Source organism: Cygnus olor, chromosome 15, assembly GCF_009769625.2.
Source record: "Cygnus olor isolate bCygOlo1 chromosome 15, bCygOlo1.pri.v2, whole genome shotgun sequence".
Lineage (NCBI taxonomy): Eukaryota > Metazoa > Chordata > Aves > Anseriformes > Anatidae > Cygnus > Cygnus olor.
In genome coordinates, this window is record NC_049183.1 from 17,305,455 (window position 1) to 17,328,417 (window position 22,963).

Sequence of the window (22,963 nt, forward strand, 5' to 3'; positions counted from 1 at the left end):
GGGCAGGCCCCGCCCGGCGGGGGCGGTGCGGAGCGGTGCGGGCGGTGCCCGCCCGGTGCCGTACGGCGGCCGGGAGGGGCCCGGCGGCGGTTCCGGGTGCGCCGGGGCCGGGGCCGGGGCCGGGGCCGGGGCCGGGGCCGGGGCCGGGGCCGTCGGCGGGGCCGTGCGGCCGGGCGGCGGCGCCATGGACATCTCGCGGTTCGCGGCCGCCGACTTCGAGGTGAAGAGCTGGGTGAACGCCGCCTTCCGCGCCGGGCAGCAGGACGGCCCCGCGCAGGCGGACGCGCACGCGGCCACGCTGGTGATGAAGCTGCAGGTCCTCATCCAGGAGGTGAACAACGTCCTGCAAGGTGCGCCGCGAGCCCCGCCGAGCCCTGCGGCCTGCCCGCCCCCGGCCTGCCCGCCCCCGGCCTGCCCGCCCGGCGCCGCCGTTCCCGGCTGCCGCCGTGGCGATGGCCGTGCGCGGCGCTACCCGCCCGTCACGGCTCGAGTCCCGAGGAAGAGCAGTCCTTGCGCTGCTAAACGAGCACCCTAAAGTTCACGTTTAAGTTTTAAACGTACTGAATGTCGTTACCTGCTTTTTAAGTGCCGTGGCTACTGAAAAGCTCCTTCTTTCACGCGAGGGTTGTCAGACCCGCCTCACTGTCCTGCTCTGTGCCCCTGCAGAAACGAGTCACCAGGCCCTCCAGAACATGCCTCGAGTCCTCCGGGAGCTGGAGGTCCTGAAACAGGAGGCAACCTTCCTGAAGGAGCAAATGGTCCTCGTTAAAGAAGATATCAAGAAATTCGAAGAAGACACGGCTCAGTCGATGCAGGCAGGTTCTTGCCTTCCGTAGCATTCATCTGTAACACGAAATGCTAACGTTGGTAGGCTTGGTCACGTTAAACGGTCCGGTCAAGAAAAGGTGCACAGCGACACTTCCATTAGCGTTACGGCAGAAAAGGGGGCAGGACTGGACTGGTGCAGTCGGCACTTCTGCACAAAAGCTGGTCGCGTTTAAGTAGCTGTTAGCTAAGGAAGCAAGCTCTGCAGTCAGAGCAGCTGTTACCTGGCTGGTAATGCCGATTGTCAAGGTTTCTGCCTGTTGTTGTTAACTGGGCTGCGTACTATTATTCAGGCAAATGTTTTACTTTTAGTATCCACTAGTACAACAATTCAAACTAACCTTGTGGTGTCTGATTTTCAAAGCTGTTTTAACATCTCTAGCTCTTTCAGCCAACTCCTTTCTCTTTGTAACAGGCATGATCTTTTTACCTAATTTTTAAAATCTAAACTAAAAATAACGCCCATAACGTAAGTAACTATTGCAGTCCCTCTTTCGATGGGCAATGTTTTTTGTTTTGTTTGTTTGTTTTCCTTCAGGTCCTGGTAGAGATTGACCGAGTGAAATCTAGAATGCAGTTGGCTGCCGAGTCACTTCAGGAAGCAGACAAATGGAGCACGTTAAGTGCAGACATTGAAGAGACTCTTAAAACACAGGTAGGTACCACATTGTTCTTTTTGGTCTTTGGGCCTTCAACTTCCCAGGCAAACTGCATTTAAAAGCAGGTTCTTGAAGTGCCTTTAAAATGTCATTTTGAAGCAGGTATTAATGCTTTCTAATGTCACGTTAAGTAAGCTCATTATCTTTTCCTGGTGGCAGGATGTGTCTGCAATTTCGGCCAAGCTAACAAGTATGCAGAGCAGCCTGGCTATGCTTGTGGATACACCGGATTACTCTGAGAAGTGTGTGCATCTTGAGGCTCTGAAGAACCGACTAGAGGCCATGGCCAGCCCTCAGATTGTTGCTGCTTTTAACTCTCAGTCTGTAGGTCAGTAAGGCTTGGTGTCGTTTACTGTCGGTGCAGAGTTTATCTGTTTTCAAAAAGTACAATGTTATTTGGGTGTGCAGTTTGTGTCCTGAAGGCTTCTGTCTCTGTGTTTCTGTGCTTTTTCTGGTGGAGCCGGGTGCAATGAAATGTTAGGTGCTCTGCACTTGCCTGTGGTCCAGTGCATCTTTGCAGTCTGGATTAGTTTATCTGCTTATAAAGGTCGTGCAGATGTGTGAAATGGAGGTGCTGAGGCAGGGCTACACTGCTGGCATAATTTAGTTATGCTGTGGATGCCCTCTAAATGGGAAATGCTGCTCAAATCGGCAGAAGGCCTCTGGTTTTGTGTTATCACAGTGCTACTGGGCTTATTTGGGAGAATTGGGTGTTGTAACCAAGATGGAAACTTGTTTGGAAACGTTCTGACTCCTCACTGCCTTTTAAAAGTTGTTTTATAAACTTTCTCCTTTATGTAGAGAATCATTTTATATTTTTGGACTGTTCTTTGTTCTCTTTTCCTCTCCTACTGTCACAGCACTTCCGAAAAATACTTGTTCTCGTTGCTGCCTGTCCTCTATGTCCACATGGAGGTGCTGCTGAGGGTCTGGGGCTGTGGTGTTTCCGCTGCGCAGCACTGCGTGGAGTTCTCACCTGAGTAAAGGCAGGGCACAGCAGTGTGTGACTGCAGACAGCCAGAGGAAGAGGAGGAGGGAAGAAGCAGTTAGTGTTCATAGCTCCATGTGCCACGCTTCTAATGAATCAGACCTAATCCTTTGCATAGATCTCCTCTCTCCTGTGCTGCTTCTGGCTTTTCTTTGCTCAGCCTCCTTTTTCTTGGAATGTGCTCATCAGCTTTCACAGTAGGTCCCATGCCTTTTTTTTTCCTGCTGTTGCAGTGCATTTCCCTTTGCAAACAGATTCAAGATGAAGGATGATGTTTTGGAATATTTTCTTCGCTTAGGGTGAAAGTAAATTAAATGTGCTCTGTGAGTTCTCCACCAAAGAAAGCATTGGTGCAAGAAAGTGACTGGCAGCAGGTGTACTGGTACGAGGTCCTTTGCTTGGGCATGCTATTCAGAACAACTCAGTTTCAGTGCTGTTTGTATTGTCTTTTTAAAGTCTCTTCGGGACATTTGGGGACGTGATTTTTTTCACATTGAAGAGAACTTCTCTTTTTTTTTTTTTTTTTGTAAAGTCATGTTTCTTCCTGGAGTCCTGCTCCTATGAAAATAATAACAAGTCCACAGACATAGCCCCAGAGAGTTTGTAATCTGTGACTTCCATAGCTGTAGAGCACTTAGGTAACAGTGTTCTAGTTTGTCTGCCCTCTGGGTCCTGTCTCATTACTAATTTCTCTAAGCCCAGATGTATTTTGTGGACAGAACTGAAGTCATTACCCTTATGGTACAAAGCAGACTTCTGAGGAACTTGAATTGAGAGGCTGTGTGTAAGAGCTCACCGCGTCATTAGTTGGTCTTGAGGCAGCTAATTTAGGTATCAGTTTGTGGAGTGGTGAAAGCAAAACTGAGGACTTTCTTCTAGTTTTGTAGATAGCAGCTTATTTCTGGAAAATAATGTTTTCCTTCTAGAACGTGTTCTGGTTTTACCTGTCTTATCCTAGAAGTGTTTGCTGATTCAGAAGTTAAATCCATTCATCATGTCTGCTGTGTGTTCTTGTCTGAGTATGGGTTTTAGGCAATTCTGTTTCTATTTGAGAAGATGAGCAAATGAAAGATGAGAGCGTGTCTTTCAGCCATTGTGCATCTTCACTTAAGAATTCTCTTGCTCAGTTGGGGATATATTCTTTAGTGTAACGTCCCTCCCTCTGCTTTGAGACTGACTGTTAACTGACTATTATTTTTTTTTCAATTAGATCAGGCAAAAATGTTTGTGAAAGTCTTCACTGAAATTGATCGGACGCCTCAGCTTCTTGCTTATTATTATAAGTGTCACAAAGTAAGTGTTTTGATAATATTTTAATGTGGGGGAATGAAAATTTGAATTCTTGCTTGGTTTAGGCCGTAGGTGGCGCTACTACACCGCAGATGTACTTCTGTTCCAAGAAGAATGGAACCTGTTCTTTTCCTGCTCTCTGACTTTTCTTCCTGGCTCCTAACAGCTTTGGTTACTCCTCATGTTTTGAGAGTAATTCTCCATTGAGGGCTTTGTGTTCCTTTTCAAAATAGACATAGGATATGTGTGTTCTGCTTGAGTTATCTCTGTGCCTTGTAGTTGTTCTTGTTTTGCTTTTCTTGGATGTGGCTGTGTCAGCAATAACTTTATTGCTGCAGTTTGCCAGCTGCTGACTTCTGTAAACTCTTTTCAGGTAAGATTAAAAGTTGGAATTCCAGACAGTTCTGTAACCATAACCTGATCCTCAGAAGTTCTCTCATGACTGTGACTTTTGAGGATTAAGTTCAAGGCTAGGGCTTGCCAAGTATTTCAACTATTATGTGGGGATATCAGTTACAGTCTCATTTTATGAGTCAAATACCAACGTTAATTAAAACTTTGAATCAACTAAGAATCCTCTAGCTTCATGCTGAAAGTTGTTTCCTTTTGGTGGTGCTGAATTATAGTAAAGTGTTACGTTGAAATCGGGAGAGGAGAGTCGGGGTGGGCATTGTATTTTAGCACAAGTGCATTGCATGGGAAGTTCTTGGTTCAAAGTAACAAAATGGAGATCAGTGAGCTGTTAGTTCTCCTCTCAGAACGGTTCTCATTACCCCTGCAGGTGCAGCTGGTGGCCGTGTGGCAGGATCTTTGCCAAAGTGACTTAAGCTTAAATCGCCAATTGACTGAATTGTATGACACGCTCCTTGGGACCTGGCACTCGCAACTTCAGTGGGCAACGCAGGTGCAGTCACTGCTTAATATCGGTGCAGCGTACGGGAGAGGACAGGAATGAGCACGCTCTCATTTCTCGTAAAGCTCAGAGCAGTTTCTTGGGGCTCGGTCTGAGTTACGCTCTGTGTCCTGCCAGTGCAAGGCAGGGCTTGCAGCTTTCAGTTTCTCGTCTAGCTTGCAGACAAGATTTGATTTCTGGTGTTATACCGAGAGCAAGGTTGCTGTGTTATTGACGTTAAAGCTGTTCTATCACTTTCATCTATATCTGAAGTTAAATTGAATTTGTTGGTGTTGCAAATGTGTTCCGTTGCAAGACATTTGAAATGCCTGCATTGATTTATCGCTTGGCGTGGAGGAGGCCCTCAAGGTCATATTGGACTGACTCATGTCACTCAGCGTAAGATATCTGGGGGTTTTCTGCTGTCACCCCTTGAAGCCTGCGTGCTTGTTTTTCCTGCCAAGAATAATGTGGGATCCAAAAAGTTATTGTCCTTCTGTAGTGAAATGAAGAAATAAGTTGGTATTGTTGCTCCTGTAAGAGTTCTTCATCCATGAAGGGTATGAGATTGTTATCTTTATGTAATGAAGCCTGGTCCAGGTGCTAGGCCTTGTCCTGCAAAGGAGCTCAGTGTTACCTTGAAGTGTATTTTTTCTGCCTAATGATTTGATGGAATTACAGGTCAGATGTCACTTTGCCTTTTAGCAGATATTTTTTAAACTAGGGATTGAAAGAGAGAAATGGCACGTGGGAGAAAGTTTGTCTCTCTTACTCTGTGGTTGTTTCTGCTTTCTGAAGAATCGTTGGACCTTTTTCACACTTTTCAGTATCTATGGCGACCTTGCTGCAGCAGACTAGTGGTGATCCCAGCTTTCAGAGCAACTGAGAGAGAATAGCTGATGAGAGTCAAGATAAAAGGCTGTAATGCATGTTATACTTGTAGAGTTGAGGTTGGTGGATGAAAATAAATGAAGTTCCCAGCTGATTACAGTCTTTCTAGCCTTTCCAGTGCTGACTTCTTATCTGACCACTAATTTGGCTCATGATATAGTACTATTGCTTCATAGCTTACCCATGTGTGTATTTTTTTCCCACACACCTGCGTAAACTGAGTGCACTGTTTTCAAATACCATCTTCTGCCAGCTGGATATTCCAGTGACTATAGTGCCTGTGTTCTGCTGAATTCAGTTTTTGACCTGTCTTCTAGTTTTTTGGCTTCTGCATTCAAAGTGCGGTTTCAATGCAGTATCTGTAGACCTAGGCTTTGGTAACTGGGCTGACCTACGTGCTAGATCAGTGAGGTTCTTGTAGTCTTAGCAGACCTTTTTTTGCTTTTTACCCCTGGTGAGGTTTTCAAATTTGTTTTTGTTCCCTTTCAGTTGGGATTACGTGTCATTTTAGGAATCTGTGATCTGCTGGTGCACAATGTCATCATCTTAATCTGTATGGCACTACCTGTCGCCAACTGGTAGTTTTCCTTGAGCTGTCAAAGGATAATCACTTAACCCCTGTTCTGGGGATACATTAACACTTCTTACTTTTCTGTGTTATTTTGCAAGTTCTCGGATAGTTTCTAGTAATGAGATCAGTGAAGGCCACATAGCATTCGCTGCTTCTCTGCCCACTTACTGCCGGCAGTCCTGTTTTCTGTGCAGCACACAGAGAAGTCCAGGTGGGCTGCTCCTGGTTTCTCTCTCAGCTCTTTGCTCCCTGGTTATGGCAGCCTGCCTCTCTGCTGACAGCATTTGCAAACCCGTCTGTTATGCCTCTTCTGTCCCTGTTTCAGGAGCCCAGGTCTTTGTGGCAAGGGCATAAATACGGGAGACTGCCTTGGCCGTGACTGCCATGGGAAGCAGAGTGCTGCTTGCGTGAAGGCTGCTTCTGCTGGGAGGGCAGCAGCACGTGTTCGGGGGGGGGGAAGGTGCCAGCCGCTCGGCCGACAGAACCCACGCAGATTGTCGGTGTCTCTGCTGAGACAGTGACGTGTGGTTGTACATCGTGGGGCTCTGTCTAGAAGCTATCTGCTGCTTCCTGCTGTGTTCCTGTGAGATAACGTGCTTTTGCTAATAGCTTTCTGTTACCACAGGTTTTCAAGAAACCCCATGAAATTGTGACTGTGTTGTTGATTCAGACTCTGGGAGCATTGGTGCCTTCCATTCCTGTCTGCCTCGGCACTGCCATGGAAAGAACAGGCCAAGAAACCAAGCTAAATAAGCTGCTGGAGCTCTATGATGCCACCGTCCACTTTGCAAAGGGCTGGAAGTAGCCATGCTGCCCAACCTGAGTAGGTTCTTGCACCAAAGTTAACCCCTGTTGACACCTCTGTACATTTCCATTCTGAGATTTTGTTTAGTTTACATGGGAGGAGGGATTACGTCTTCTACAGTATTTACCCCTTACATGGCATTTGTGTCTTTGCGTGTGTGTGTACACATCTGACACTGAACATATTGACATGATACTGAATGAGTCTACTGTAGTAGACCTATTCTGAGCATGCTTGCTGCCTTGAATAAATAATTTAATGCTTTTCCTATTACAAGCATCAGTATTTCATCTACCTAACAGATGAGGAAATGTCTCTAGGGAAGCTATCTGTGAAACATATTGTGAAAGATCACAAAGAATAAAAGTTGAGGAGTTTCCTGGAATTAAGTAACACCTTAGTAAACGAGAGCGAACCTGTTAGAAAGCTACTTCCATTGGATTTTTAAATTTTATTTGCAGTTTTTATGTTGGTACTGGATTATAGTTAATTAATTGATAGTGCAGGACCAAATATTATTTCTGAACAGTTTGTAGCTTATTTCTTAGCAGCAACCTTGGCATTTGATTCAAAATCTGACCTATGCTTTCCTTATCCGGTGATGTTTGTCATCTCGTTTTGGTCATGACTTGGTGAATAATTCCCATGAACCACAAAGTGGTGAGCTGCTGTGTTTACATAGGTTTATACCTAACCTGAAGTGTAGGCTCTTTATAGTCTTATATTAATCTGGTAGGGCCCCTTCAAAGACTAGGTATGGGAAAAACCTAAATTAAAGCTAATGGAGCATTTCTAATACTGTGTTTCCTGTTTTGCTTCGTTGTAACGTTGTCTTGAGCTACTTAAACCCAGATTCTTACTTGATCACGTAAATTATGATTACTGGGCAATTTCAGGGGACATGACTGTCATTCTGTCTGTTTTTATTGCTTTCATGATTGTGTACTCTTGTCAGTCATTTTCTATCTTTGGCTTGGCTTAATTTGTGGGTCATAATAGAAAAGATTAAAAAAAATTGAAATAATGATGTCAAAGTCTAAAAGATGATGGAATGGGGAGACAGCCGCTGAACTGTTTCACCCGAGTGTTTACAAAAGAAAAAAAAAAGGTTGTGTTCTGTATTTCCATCTCTTGTGCTGCAGGATGAGGTGTTTGGGACAGAAGTATCTCAAGAATGGAAAGACTAGGTGACTCAGCAAAACAGGGTCAAACCAGTTCCTACTCAATGTGTATGTGAGGGGAGGGTTCAGTTATGAGTCATTGGATAATTCAGGTTGGAAGGGACCTCCGGAGATGATCTAGTCCAATCTCCTGCTCAAATCAAGGTCCGCTAGCAGCTCAAACCATGTAACGCTGGTTACTGTCCAGACTGATCCTGAGAGCGGAGCGTGGATACTACTTTGGACAACCTGCTCCATGGATCGTCTGTCTGTAGGGTGTTAAAGTTTTTGCTTATAACCAGGATTCAAAGTACTTCTGGTTTGGTACTGATTTTTGTCATACAGCCTGTTTTGGAGCAGTTAGTTATTTTCTTGAGGTACTCGTTGAGGTAGAATATCTTGGTTTTAAGAAGCAGGTAGAGATGATAAACTTTTTAAAAAAAAAAGTCTATGTAGTTAAGACTTAAAGCTGTTGGGCAACATCGCAATCCTACATAGGCAGTGTGCTCTAATTGAAGAACTCATGCATGTTGCTTGGAATAAAGTTTTTAGTATCGTATGCATTTACTTGTAGACTAAACATCTGGTTCTTTGTAGAGGAGCAGAACCTGGTAAAAGTGATGGAACTAGCAGAAGTGGTGTATGATCCGTACAAACCCTATCAACTCAAGTATGGAGACCTGGAAGAAGAGAATCTCCTCATTCAGATCAGTGCAGTGCCCTTGGTAATTCAGCAGCCTTTGTTAATCTATGCGGGGAGAGGCTTAAAACTTCTACTAAATACGAGGGTCTTTGTTAGAGTTACTGCTCTCTTTCCTCCTGTAAGTTTTTGGTAGTATTTTCTGTTTGCTGTATGTTTAGATACGGTTAAGTAAATTTTGCTTAAGAAATAAAGTTCAGCATCCCTCTCAGGTCACAGATAACTCCTTTCTTCTGCTCTTTCACCCAGTAACAGGCACTGTGTAGATCTGTGAAGAAAAACTTTACCAAATATTGTTGTCAGCCAAGAGACAGCCGCAGGTTCCATAGAGTTTATAGAAAAGCTACTTTCAACCTTTTTTTTGTTTTTATTTAGGAGCATTGGGAAGTAATTGACTGTGTCCAGGAACTGAACCATTCAGTCAACAAACTCTTCATTCTGGCTTCTGGAGCCATCGACAACTGCATTAAGCTCACCGATGGACTGGGAGTATGTGGGCTCCTTAAGGCCCTGAAAGCTCTGTTCACAAAGTAAGGTGCTTTTATTTGCACTACTGTGTATAACCTAAGGGAGTAGGAAGTATTCAGCTTGTGGCCAAGGACTTTGTAGTTTATGAAAAATGGTCGAATGCTGAAAGTATCTATAAACTTAATGTGAATCGTCTGGTATCCCCTTCTGCCACTTCTGTGATTCTATGATTCAGGCAGTGACTGTTTCTTAGGGGAAAAATGGAAGATTTTATAACTAAAGGGAAGACTTTCCTCAACCATTTCCCGTTCTGGTTGGGCTGAATTTTCATTTTATTAAATACTTTTGGAAGGAGAAATAATCCACAAACAAAATATGACGAAAGCAGATCAGGCTGATGAAAGTAGAACTAGGTGGGGAAATACACACTTACTGAGACAAGCAACCTCATATTCAGAATCTGCCTGTAAGTGCAAGATACCCTAATGAGTGAGGTTCACTCTAAGTTCTTGCTTTAAAATGTCATTGACAGACACTTAAATGGTATTCCAGTACTGTTAACTTCCTTATTCCTTCCTGATATTGAAAGAACTGCTCATGAGCTCTTACCTCGCTGTCCTGTGGGGAAGAGGGAAGAGAAAAGCACCCTTCTCTGATCTCATCTTCTTTATGGGCAATTACATAGCAGTGTGCGTGCCTCCAGCTTATGGGCACCGTTTAGTAAAGAAAATAAGACTGTGGGGGGACAAAACAAAATGTTCTCCTCTTAAACTCGTTCTCATCTGGGGAGTAGCTGAGAAAACAAATTCATGAGATTGTTGTCACTGTGTTCCTGGAATAAGGGCCAAGTGATGGTGGAGTAGCAGTAGCTTTATAAACTTTGTCTGGTCTCTCCTAGGAGACATGATTAGTGCAGTGCTAACAAAAATATCTTACTCATACCTTATCATAAGAGTGAAAGGTTCCTAGTGACCCATGTGCAGCAAATTGAAGGAGCAAACACATGAGCTCAGTTTCTCCCTGACTTCTAGTGTAGGCTTGAGTGGACAGTGCCTGATCAGTTCTTCACATGCGTGCACCTGGGCTGGAACAACAGCGTCTCTTCTGAACTCTTCTTCTAATGTTTTTAGTTCTCATTTGACCATTGCAGAAGACTTAATGAGCAGATCAAAGGACGTGCAGTAAATTGCTCTCCAGTCTGTTGTCTTACACTAGTGCTTGTCTTTTCTCCATTTGCCATTGCAGGTATACTTCTGACTTTACAAACACATTGCAGTCTATACGAAAGAAATGTAAACTGGATGATATCCCATCAGATTCCCTTTTCCAGGAAGACTGGACGGCATTCCAAAACTCTGTTCGGTAAAGGGCATTTTTTGCCTGGCCCAGCACTGATTTTTGTAACAAAGTTGGAAGGGAATTACTTAGGGTCATTTTACACAAGTTCTTAGTGCAGAATGCAGGGCTATGTCCACTTTGCTGTAGTGTTGCTGGGAGTATTAGTATTAGTGACGGGGTTTCAGATTGCTGCTGCCACAGTAAGTGCAATGTGGCCCCCCACCCTGTCTGGAGCAAGACCACATGTCATATCACTTGAAATAGCAGCAGCTCTTAGAATTGTTCCCAGTGACAATGAACTGGCCTTAGCCATGATGACAGCAAATAGCATGTTGATGAGGGCGTTGGACAGGATGGTGTTAACAAATGGATGTAGAGTTAATAGCCATATTAAAAGATGTATGTGCTGTGGGCTGTGGTTTGGTTATTGCATTTTTTAACTTACTGACACCTGCCTGAGAGGGGTTGTCTGGGGATCTGGCATTATCTGCCTAAAATTTTACAAAAATGTTTTTATCTTGTTCTTTCCCAGAATAATTGCTACTTGTGGTGAGCTCCTTCGTCAGTGTGGAGACTTTGAGCAGCAGCTGGCCAACAGGTGAGCATTGCTGGACTGAATGCATAAGCTGTCAAGATAGGTACCAAGTCAAAAAAAAATTTCCAAGGTGCTTTTACTTTGTAGACCACAGATGGAAGAGCAGAGCCACTGCAATTTTTTATCCCATCTCTTGAAACATCAGAGATGGATTGCACACTGTCTCACTCAGTCCTGTGCTCTGAGACAGCCGTAAGGATCATTTTTTTCTTGGACAGCGGGCTGGTGTGTCTTGTTCACCTGGCTGCGCATCAAATGGACTGCTACACTGTGGTCAGGAAGGAATTTTCCACCAGATCAAATTGGCAAGATTCTTACCCCCCTTGTGACATGGGGCATGAATCATTTGCTGACATGCATTTAGGTGTGCCTTAACTGATCAATTTCTCGTAACTTGAGGAGCCTAAAGCATGGGCAGCATGTAGATCTTTTGTTGCTTGTGAGCAGTATAGTGTTCAGCCTCTTGTATGTTGAAATGCTTTATTCTGACTCAAGTGGCTGTATTTGGTGTAAGATATAGCGGCCTGCAGTGCCCACGAGGCTGGGATTGTTCCATATTTTCCAGACTTCCTGAGAGCCCAGTCAGCTCAGTATTCGTGCAGTCTTCTGCTTGCACAGTAGAAGTGAGAGCTGGCTGTAATTAGCATCTTCCGCCAATGAATACTCTCTCCCTTGAAGGAACATAAAGGCAGTATTGACACTCAGAAGCCGTTAGAAGTTCTTGAACAGTTCAAAACTTGCATCTGTTTTTCAGTTTCCTCTCTCTTCCCTGTCCCAGAAGAATTAGCCTTGTATTGAAAAATACATATATAAAATATATATTACATGTGTGTGTGAATATCTGCTCATACATATATATATATGTATGTGTGAATAGAATGTATGAATATATACACGCATACCTAACTGCCACAAGTAAGCCACAAAGCAGTCGGCAGTACCCCAGGTACAGTTTTACAGGTGCAGTAAGCTGACCTACAAGGTGAACTGGACCAGTTGCATGATATGACCAACAAGTAACCTTGTTCAAAGCTCTTAAGCTGTTCACAAACACATACCCTAAACTACCTAGTGGTCAGACCAGACAAAAGATTTATGCCCCATATTTACTGTTTCTGAGACCCCAAGGGCAATGGTAACTAATCTTTAGCGGCTTCATTTGCTGTGACAAAGGGAGGGAGTGCACTCTTATAGCTATATTCTTCCCTTCTGGAAACTGTGAGAACCTCATCTCAAAACGTTTCTACCAGTATCTAGAACCGTATGGTCTCTTTGCAGTGTTTTTGCTACCAGTTTGTTCTTAGAGTTTAATGTGACTGCTTTGTCATAAAGATTTTTTTTTCTCTCTGTGGAGGGCTTGCTGGGCATTGTGGTTCCAGGTTGCTCAGTAGGAAGCTGTGGAGCGATCTGTGATGCTGCCTTCCAGCTCTGGGAGGGAAGGTATGCAACTGAAACACCCATCGCCTCACAGGGTAGAACAGTAATCACAGGCTGTGTCAGAAGGGTGATGGAGTCAGAGGCCCCAGTAGCTCTGAGTGCTGCTTTTTCTCTCACTTATCTTGAGGTGCTGCTGTGGGTTGTCTTTGGAGCAACAGGAGGACAACAGTACTGATTTCAGAGAATTCTGTTGGTGACTTTTTACGCTTGTTTTCAGGATTTTGTCAACTGCTGGGAAGTATCTCTCGGACTCCTACAGCCCTTGTAGTTTTTCTGGCTTTCAGGATGCCAGTTCTACAGAAAAGAAGAGCTCTGTAAAGAATCCGTGGCAGGAGTACAATTACCTTTTGAAGGAGAATCCATCCGAGTATGCCAGCCTTATGGAAACACTTTACACCCTAAAGGTAGCTGTGGAGCCTTGGAGAACTTGCCTTTATATCAGGCTGCTGTTAGGCCCATATTTGGTAGATGAGGCCTGGATTCCCCCTGCAGCGCGATTACATTCATCCCTTTTGAGGGGCTATGTTCTGACACCAGTCTGCTGAGAGATAAAATGTCCAAACGTGAAGCCTGGGCTCATTTCATCTCTTTGCCAGATCATGTCTGTTTTGTGAACATGCCTCTGTAAGTTCACGTGGGCGAGATTCTGTCACAGGAAGCATTGGGGTGATAGTGCTGAAGCCATCTCAAATTCTGGGCTTCACATACTGGCTTCTCAAGACTTTATTTGCCACTTATACTCCACTGCCATATCCATTCTGAAATGTAATTCTGCAAGATCATTCAAGCATGCGTCTGTGAACAGGGTAGAATGACTCTAGTTATCTTCTTGTGGATCTAAGTTATGTTTGCCGTCATCAGTCACTTATAATAGTGAAGTCGAGGTTATGAATTCTGTCTCTTATTTCCTCAAAATGTTTTGATTTCTTTTGCACTTGATTTACCTGCAACGTATGCAGCTCTGCCATAAGTATGTTGACTTTAAATCTTTGCTAAACAGTCAGGTTTCATATGTACTCTTCATGTAAAACTCTTAACTCAATTCCATGCAGGGAATCACTTGCACCGTTTGAGTAAAAGGTCATATTCGTAATTCTTTTATTGCAGAGAAATTATATTTTCTAAAGTTTCTTTTAGAGTTTACCTGGCAGAATATAATACACTTTACGTGTTTTTGCCCTCTCCTCCCTTCTGTGCCCAAATAAGGTAGGAAAATTTGAGGGAACTGGATTGTAGTTCAGTTTTTTCATCTCTGCTAGAGAAGGTGTAGAACAGACGTAGTGCAACATGAAACTTTGTACCTGTTCCAGAGGCATTCTGATCAGGTGCATATTATGATGACAGTTTTGCCATCTTCTCTGCAAGTTTCTCACTGTTTGGCCTCTACTGGCACCTCCCGTGGCCAGAACATGATGCTGATTCTTTGTTAAACATTTCAGGAAGCAGTGTTCAGTTTCTGTCTCAAATAACTAGCTGGAATAGGGCATCCCAAAGGAAACAGGCTGTGCTATGGCAGAGGAAAGCTATTTTGTATTAGGATGGCCTAATAAAGACCTCTTTAAGAATGTTAACATAGCTTTTCTGTGGTCAGTTTAGTGTCATCTGTATGTAAACATTTTTCTTTGTGTGTGCGTTAGGAAAAAGGTACAAGTAACCACAACCTGTTGTCTTCATCTCGATCTGCCCTAAGCCGCCTCAACCAGCTGGCACACCACCTGGCTTTTGATTCTGTTTTCTTCGCATCAAACAACAACTCGTACTTGTTTCAAAGATGGAGGTGAGTAATGGGTACATTGATCTGATCTGAACGTGTAAGGTTTACCCGTGGGATACCTTAGGGTGGAGTACAGCTCAACATTGCTTACCTTTCTCCTTTTCGGAAAGTTTCCCTATGGTATCACCTTTCTTCCTTAAACTGTGCTCAGTGGAAAAGTTTACTTCCCTTCCTCCACAGCATTAGCAGCAGACAGCTATGTATGGAAGCTGTGATGTTTGTTTGAGATGATGCTTTTCTAACCTGCGAGAGCAAGTATTTCCCATAGGGATCTGTGTAAAAAGGGCGTGTATATTTTGGGGATGAAAGAGGACAAGAGAAGTGGTTTTCTCACCAACTGTCCTCTGGTTTCTAGAAGTCCTTGGGTACTCTTAGCTTGTGTTGTTGGGTGATCCCTTCTCAGAATACTGATGGATGTCATGCTCCAGAAAGTCATAGATATGATTTGCATTTTTTTTTTTTTTTTTTGCCTTACAGGGTTGGAACTCTGGTGGCATTGGTGAGACCCTGACAGAGGACTTGCCAAACTTCAGCCTGACTCCTCTGGAATATATCAGCAACGTAAGAGCGTGCAAAGATAATCACTAGAAGCTCAGTATTGGAAACAGCTTGAGCTGTTACCCTTCTAATCGCCATTTGACTTGCTGTTTTCTCTTTCTAATGCAATAACAATGAAACCTTTCGATATTGAGGTGTCCTGAATGGAAGGGTAGAGTGAGCTGTTCATTCCTCCTGACTAGGTACTCCTCAGTTCTGTGCTGCTGAACGTCATTTAAAGTCCTCTTCCATTCTCCTTGTTGGTGTTTCAAGTTTTACTGCCACATTTGCAGTTCAGATATTAATATTAGCTGCTCTTGCTTTCTTAATACAAAGTATAATTTAATAAGCAAGTTTTTTTTATGTTACTGTCATTCTGTACATCACACAGGGAACAGATTTTTCAAGGACAGGCTGCAACCGAAAGCTTTTCATATTTTGTTTTCACCTGGTTTATGGCCTATAGAAATGGGTAGTCAGCCAACTTGTGGGATGATTTAATCATGAGTAGTTCTGAATTTAGCTATCTGAGGTCTTTTATGAGGTTTAGAAAGTTCATGGGTAGTGTATCAGGTAAAATTTCAAGGGAAGGTTGCTTCTGAATTTCTAAATAGCTTTCTAATTAACACAGTTCAGCAAGAGAGACCTGCACGTTGGTGAGAGGCTGAATATGCTCACACCACTTTAATTGAAAGTTAAAACTGAGGTGTTCATGGCGGGTACTTGATTCTGTGGGGAATCAAAGGACGTTTTTGCCTGTCCAAGGCAAAGAGGAACTTCAGAAATTTTCAGATAGATAGCATTTGTTTTCAGATCTTTTCGGACATCTTTTCAGATCTACCCTTTATCCTACTGCTGAGTGATAGGTGGGTCAAGACTGAGTCAAGACTTTGTTTTGGTTAGTCTTGGAATTACTCTACGACATTATGCAGTAAAATTGAAAACTAAAAAGCTAAAATTATAGTTCAGAAACAAATTGATGTGGCATTTATGATGTGTAGAAGAGGACACAAAGTGCTGTGAACTTGCGAAAAAATCTATTAATGACTATGCTCCATAATGGGGACGCAGAGTACTCTGAACTGTGTTTGCATCTAAGAATATGCTGTGTGGCTCAAGATAGTCACTTTATATACAGTGCAGTATTTGTTGCACATCTAAAGTTATGTAGCTCATGTGCGCGAGTTTGTGGGCATGCAGCCTGTTTGGGAGTGAGACATTTCTGTAACTCATCGTTACGTTGTCACTTGAATCCATGCTTCCTCTTCTGTGGTTTTGTTTGGTTCAGTCTCTTAGATTCTGATCAAGATAACAAATGGCCAGGAACACTCCAGATTATCAAAAATTTGCTTAGAGCAACAGTTCTCTGTACAGTTTTTTCTTAATGTGATTGTTTTAATGACTGGCTCTCTGACTTCCTCAAAAAGTATTTCTTGTGCAAAGCATAATGATAAGCAGGAGACAGTTTGTTTCTGAGCTACTGTAGGTTAGTGAGTTGTTGTCCAGCTCAGCTTTCTGCTTTCAGGTGTGGATAGATGCGGTTGATAGTTCTTTAGCAAAGAACTTGCTTCACATTTGTTCAGTGACTCAGCTCTTTGTGCTTTTATTCTAGATTGGGCAATATATTATGTCGCTACCTCTCCACCTTGAACCATTTGTCACTCAAGAGGATTCTTCTTTGGAACTGGCGTTGCATGCTGGAAAACTGCCTTATCCCCCAGAACAAGGTAGGGTGAAAACAAAGACCTCATGTGTCTGGAGGAAAGCTTTCACATTTTGACATTACAAGGGCACGATGCATTATGGTAGCAGAGCTGTTTGAGGTGCATTTCCTACTGCCTGTTCATGCTCTTTCTTCCAAGAGTCTCTTGGTATTACCCAGAAGGAGCCTCTAAATAATCAATAAAGCTTCTTTTTAGTTTGGTTCAAACAAGAAGCTTTAGCACAGTCTAATTAAATTCATTGTTCATTAGAACTGTGGATTGGATGCAGGGTGTGAATTTTCACTGTTTTATAGCTGGAGCAGTATCTAATTTCCTAGGTGCTTTCTCACAATCAGCGTGAGTATCTGATATGCTCACTCCTGTTCCTTGAGGATGGTGAGCTACCATTACCATCGTTTTTGGGGTGCTCATTCACAGCACAGTTCTGTGATAATAATACTAGATATTCTACTATCTCTCATTAAGCTCAAAACTAGCATTTAGAGTAGTTTATTGCATTTCATTTAGTCCTTAGGGGACCACCTTTGCTCTGAAAGTGGAGAGAAGACCCAGGTGTACCAAGTCCTTACATGCTGCACGCAGACCCAGCTATTTTCTGGAGTTATCTGTGTTTAGGCTCATATGAAAACAAGCCATTTTAAACCCACTTGGAGATTTAAAAAAAAAAAAAAAAAAAAAGAGCTCTTTGAGCCTCACATTAAGACCTGCTTTTTAGTGCCTGGTTATTTTGTTGCCTGTTCTCTGTTTCAGGTATTTTCATGTATTTCAAGAAATAGGGATGTCAGTATGTGACACCATTTTCTAACTTTGGGTTTACCACTGTTGTGTAGAGGGTTGAGATTACTTGCCTAGTGTGGTCTGTTAGTCATATTTTTATACATCACTAGATTGTAGTCTTTTTACTACAGTCCTGTGCTAAGAACCTGTGTCAAAGTGAAAATCCCAGTGACAAAAGCTTCCCAGAGTCACTGCTTTTCAGAGCAAGAATCTCCTGGGTTTTTGGTGTCCATCAGTATTGATTTCTATTTGATGACAGTGTTACAATGTGCTTGGTTTGTGTTTAGCTGTATTTGTCTACTAGGAAGTGGCAGGGAGGAAATTCCTGTCAACTGATTATCGTGTTTGAACAGCTTCTCAGCTTAGCTTTTATGGCTTCTGCTCCTTGTCATGTCTACCGCCATACAGTACGGTTCATGGAGAGGCTTGGACTGCCTAGCAGCTTGCTGGATGGGGAGTCTTGCTCCAGCTTTGCACTCCTACCCCCTCGTTTGTGCTGGTTCCGTGGCAGGGCCGGTTCTAGTCTTTTATTCCACAGAAAAGTATTCCCTTTTTTAATTTTATTTATTTATTGGGCTAGTTTCTCTCAACGGTATGTCAATGAAGAGATTTAAAACAACTTCCTAAGAATTCTACAATGCATCAGAGCTACGCAGGAGCGAGCAGCAAAGAATAGGCAAAGAGGAAGCTTGTGACTTTGTTTAGAAGCAGTGAATTGAGAGGTTGGCTGACCATCTGTGACTGTGTCACCACAGTCTTCTCATCGAGGCCCTGGAGCATGTCCAGAGAAGGGCTACGAAGCTGGTGAAGGGCCTGGAACACAAGTCCTGTGAGGAGCGGCTGAGGGAGCTGGGGCTGTTTGGTCTGGAGAAGAGGAGGCTCAGGGGAAACCTTATTGCTCTCTGCAACTGCCTGAAAGGAAGGTGTGGGGAGCTGGGGGTCGGCCTCTTCTCACAGGTAACCAGTGATAGGACTAGAGGGAATGGCCTCAAGTTGTGCCAGGGGAGGTTCGGGTTGGAAACTGGGAGACATTTCTTCCTGTTGCTAGAAAAAGAGAAGCTGCTGAGCTCCTTTTCCTCAGGAATAAATTATTTGGTCTTAAGCAGAGTAGTAATGCAGTTTACTTGTCAACAACTTTTTCCTCTGCCTCTTTTCTCTGTAAATCCAGGAAGAAAACTACTGTTATACCCTCTGTGAAATGTTAATCTGTGCCTATCTGTTACAAAGGTTAGGATCCCATGGTCAGAAACTGATCTGCAGCCTGTCTTGTTTCAGGACAGGTTCTGCATCTTTGGGAATTTCTTTTCTTAAGGGTCCACCTATGTGTTCTGTCTCTATAGTCAGGATCTTGCTCATAAGAACACAATTCTGAAATGCTGACCACTTCATTTACTTTTTTTAACTGTTTTAACTCTAGCTGAAAAATCACTAGAGCTTCCCTGCTACTACCAGTGCCACCTGAGCCTTCAGTGATTAGATACTGGGCAGAATGATTAAAACCCATGTACTAAGGGAAATGCAGTGGGTGGTGCAGGTGGCTGCTGACACAGTTACAGTGCAGTTGCCTGTTCAAGACTTTCTCCTCAGAACACACTTCAGAAGCCCTGAGGAGTTCTTTCTGGATGTCTTTCATTAATTTCTTGCAACAAGCTGAGTTTTGGCTCATGTTCGTTCTTCAGATAGCTGTTCTTACCTGTTGTGTCATTAATCCTCTTGCATTTAATAGTGGCTACGTAATGCTTCCCAGCAGGTTGGCAGCATACCATCGTTTGCTGTGGTTAATCTCTTTTCAGTGTTAGTTTCCACTGACAGTCAAGGAAGTGTAGGTGTTGGTATTTATCATCTTCTCTAGACTTTTGAGAATATGCTCTTTGGTTTAGGTTTTAACATTAATTATTTTTTCATCTTAAAGAATTTACATGTTTAATAGTTTATTAATTTTCAGAATGAAGATGAACACAGAATGACTCTAAGACATTGGGGAAAAAAACCCTGTGAATCCATGTCATTGCAGTAGTTTGTAAACTGGTCCTTGAAGATGATCCTATAGAACATGCCAGGCAGTGCCTCTGATTCCAGCCTGATCACCTGTCAGCCCTTTAGAAATTACCAACCTGGAGAAGTCAGAGAGGGAAGTGAAGTGTTCTGGGTCTTGAGCTAACTTTCAATGTTATTTTACATCACAGAAGATATGTAGCTGCTTTGATTACTACAAAAACAGCTGACAAGATGAATCCTAATGAATACATTAACGTCTTCTTGAAGAAACAGTTAACCATTTATAAATTATGTCTTGTTACAAAACCAGCAAATGAAGGTGAGCGAGACTGCTGACAGCTAATGAGAATTTTTTGTTCAGGAGATGAATTACCAGAGCTGGACAATATGGCTGACTACTGGTTGGGCTCCATCGCCAGAGCTACGATGCAAACTTACTGTGAAGTCATCCTGCAAATACCAGAGCTCACAGTACATTCAACAAAGCAGCTTGCCACAGACATTGGTAAGCTCAGTGTATACTTTGTCCTGAAAAGTGTTGCTGTAACACATGGGGTCTTTCATTGCGCTAGATTTAAAGAAACTGCAACATGGGTTTCTCCTTTAGTCCTGAGCATGATTTTCTAGTAGGTACTCCTGCTTCTTCACTGCTTTGTGTTTCTGACCGTGAAAGTCAAGGCCATTCTGAACTGACAGGATTTCCTTACAAGCCAGTCTTAGCAAGGAAGACATTTGTACATAATCTTTTTAAGTATGGCACTGCCCTTTTCCTTCTTATCAGTGCTGTGTACTGCCAGCATATGTCATATATGGGGTATGCAGCATGTTCTGAGTCTGTTGGGAAGTGCTCCAGTAGGTTACAAAGGGAGCACCTGGTTGATTTTTTCCATCCACATAATAGCTGGAGTAGGGAAAATGGGCCAAAGGCTTTTAAAAAGTCGTTGTGGATCACCTGACCATCATCCTGCATTACAAAACCTATCGTATCAGCTCCCCTGTGAAGGTTAACTTACCGCCCTGCTGCTCTGCAGGTGTTAGATGACTAAAGATACTTTGAACATGGAGAAATTTTCAGGAACAAAGTAGAAGACAGTTGGCACGTGTTCACCTCTGCCTTATTCCATGTCATGCAGAGTGACTGAGGGAGGACTGATGGAAGGTGTTGGGAAAGGTGGTATGTAGAATGTTGAGATGTTTTTTTTTTTCTTATCCTAAACTCCTGAAAGTGCCACCACCACAAGACCGCTACAACTAGTGTTAATGCAAGTTAGCCCTTTTCCCTGCTGTAAATCACGGGTGCTGATTTCCCTCTGGCCAAGCTTTAAAGTTACAGACAACATCTCCTCAGCTGACATGAAAGTATGCTTGAATGCTAGTGAACTCAGCCTTCAATCTTATCTTTTGTGGTATTGCTTAAAAACAAACCACTGGATTAGCAGCTGGTTGCTTGACATTCTCCCCAGTTCATCCTTAAGTTCCCCAACCAACTTGGAGTCAGTGAGCTGGAATTCCCTCCTGCCTCGTCAGCCATTCACCTGTGCAGAAATTCCCATTTTTGCTGCAAGCTCTTCGCGTCTGAAAGTGCAGTTGTGATCTGTCGTGTGCAGATACTGAAATGTGGCAGAATGTGTCTCAGTCTTCTGAACTAAACAGTTGTCTAAACTAGTGTACGGGAAGCCAAAAATGCCCGTCAGTCAGTACAGTCAGCTTCCAAATACACTGCAGTTTTTCTTGGTTTGAGCTAGCAGTGGCAGAGTTCCAGCTGTCATGAAGAACAACTTTTATTTGGGTACTGCTTGCACAGTGTCTGTTGTCTGTTCAAATACATGTTTATCCTTAATCTTACAGATTATCTAATAAACGTGATGGATGCCCTTGGCCTTCAGCCATCGAGAACACTGCAAAATATTGTAACTCTGTTGAAGGCAAAACCAGAGGACTACCGGCAAGCTGCAAAAAGTGTTCCTCGCAGAATGGCCAGCAGCATTGCTGCAATGAGAGGCCTGGAGTGTTAGCTGTAATGTCTCCTCCACTGCTAGATTCGAGTCAAGGGCTGCACTGCCTTTTTTTTTTTTTTTTTTTTTTAATTCTGTACAAACTTTGCAAGGACTGGGAAAATGTTTCTGGAAATAAGAGGATTTATACCTGAATAAGTTTTAATAATTGCCTTATTCTAGGAAAAGCTGGTTCCATTTTCCATCTTCAGAAATGTGGAAAGATGTCCCACAACCAAATTTACCAAAAACTATCTGGATTATCTTGAATAGGCTGAGTGGCGCTGACTTCTAAGTAGAAATGTTCTGCTGTTAGCTGGGAAGTTCATGCTTCACTTCGGCAAGACGACCGGCTTTTTCATGAGTTTAATCAATTCTGAATCTAAAATTAGGGGGTAGGTGCAACAAAGATCAACTGATTGGAAGCTCTCTTATCTGGTGGCAGTGGTCGTTGTTCAAGTTTGTCATTATTCAAAGCCAAGAAGACAGCCTCATCAATTAGTAGAAAAGGCATGATCAAGCTCAGTTCTGAGAATAAAACCAGTTTTGTAGGTTGTTTCTTTTGAGATTAATATGTCCTACTGAAAGCTATGAAGATCATAAATTTAATGAAAATTTTGTTTTCTTGTAAAATTCATTAAAGCTTGACATATGCTTCTTTGTAAAACATCTTGTCTAGCCTAAGTACACTTCCAGAACTTCCACAGCTTTTTGTTAATGAGAAAACTGGGCAAAACACAATGAGGTCCTAAAACTGTAATGCCAGCTGTATAAACTGTGCTCTGTAAAACCTTACATGCAAACTCTCCTGTTCTGGAGGAGGAGAAAATCTCTTCCTTGTCTTTATATGATTCTACCATTTTCTCCTCTTTTCAACACCAGATGCCTTGGGTAAGTAATTTTTTCCCAGTACCCCTATTTTTGCCCCTTTCCTTAACTTGGTTCAGGTTGCTCTGATCAGTGTTTGGCTTGATCCACAAATCTCTTTGCTGTCTTTGTTTTTGACTGTTTTCCCTGGCAGCCTCTTTTTTTAACAGCTATTGCTTGTTGTCCCAGCATTGCTACGTTTGTGGTGGCCCCTTTTGGGACTCTTCAGTCTGACACATCTCCCCTGGTGACTGTGTGCTTAGCTGCTGTGACTGACAAATCTGCTGCTTTTTCTCAGCAGTCCACTGTCTGTTTCTGTCGCACCAACACCTTTTTTTGTGTGGTCTATAGCACACATGTAACATGCAGATACAGGCTTATTTTTACCAGGTGTGTTTAGGGGGTAAAATTGGGTTCCTTTGCTGTTCTCATCTGGACTTTGGTCATGTTTTACTGCCAAAAATTTAGTTTGGGTAGGTGAGGAGAGGAAGGGTGTTTTATAAACAGTTTTTAGACTTTGCAAATTTTGGAACCTAAAACATTTCAGAACAGAAAATTAAAATAGTTTTCTGCATTTTTTTTCTTGGCACTGTTCTCAGTTAGATGGTTATTCTTTTTGTTTGGGGGTATGGAAAGACTATTAAAAAATCTGCAAATGAATGGGAAATTTGGT

At 42.9% G+C, this 22,963-nt stretch overlaps 1 protein-coding gene across 1 annotated transcript; it reads left to right on the plus strand.

The window, feature by feature from the left end:
- Window positions 1-59: 59 nt before the first annotated feature.
- Window positions 60-22,081, plus strand: COG7 (component of oligomeric golgi complex 7). Its single transcript, XM_040575183.1, is given in 20 exon segments — window positions 60-100; window positions 131-350; window positions 667-815; window positions 1,364-1,480; window positions 1,644-1,812; window positions 3,683-3,765; window positions 4,544-4,666; window positions 6,742-6,901; window positions 6,904-6,939; window positions 8,679-8,806; window positions 9,157-9,311; window positions 10,495-10,611; window positions 11,120-11,185; window positions 12,837-13,023; window positions 14,257-14,347; window positions 14,350-14,396; window positions 14,871-14,954; window positions 16,543-16,657; window positions 19,791-19,934; window positions 21,278-22,081. Coding segments are annotated over 19 exon segments (2,304 nt in total). The 5' UTR covers window positions 60-100; window positions 131-184; the 3' UTR covers window positions 21,445-22,081.
- Window positions 22,082-22,963: the final 882 nt, after the last annotated feature.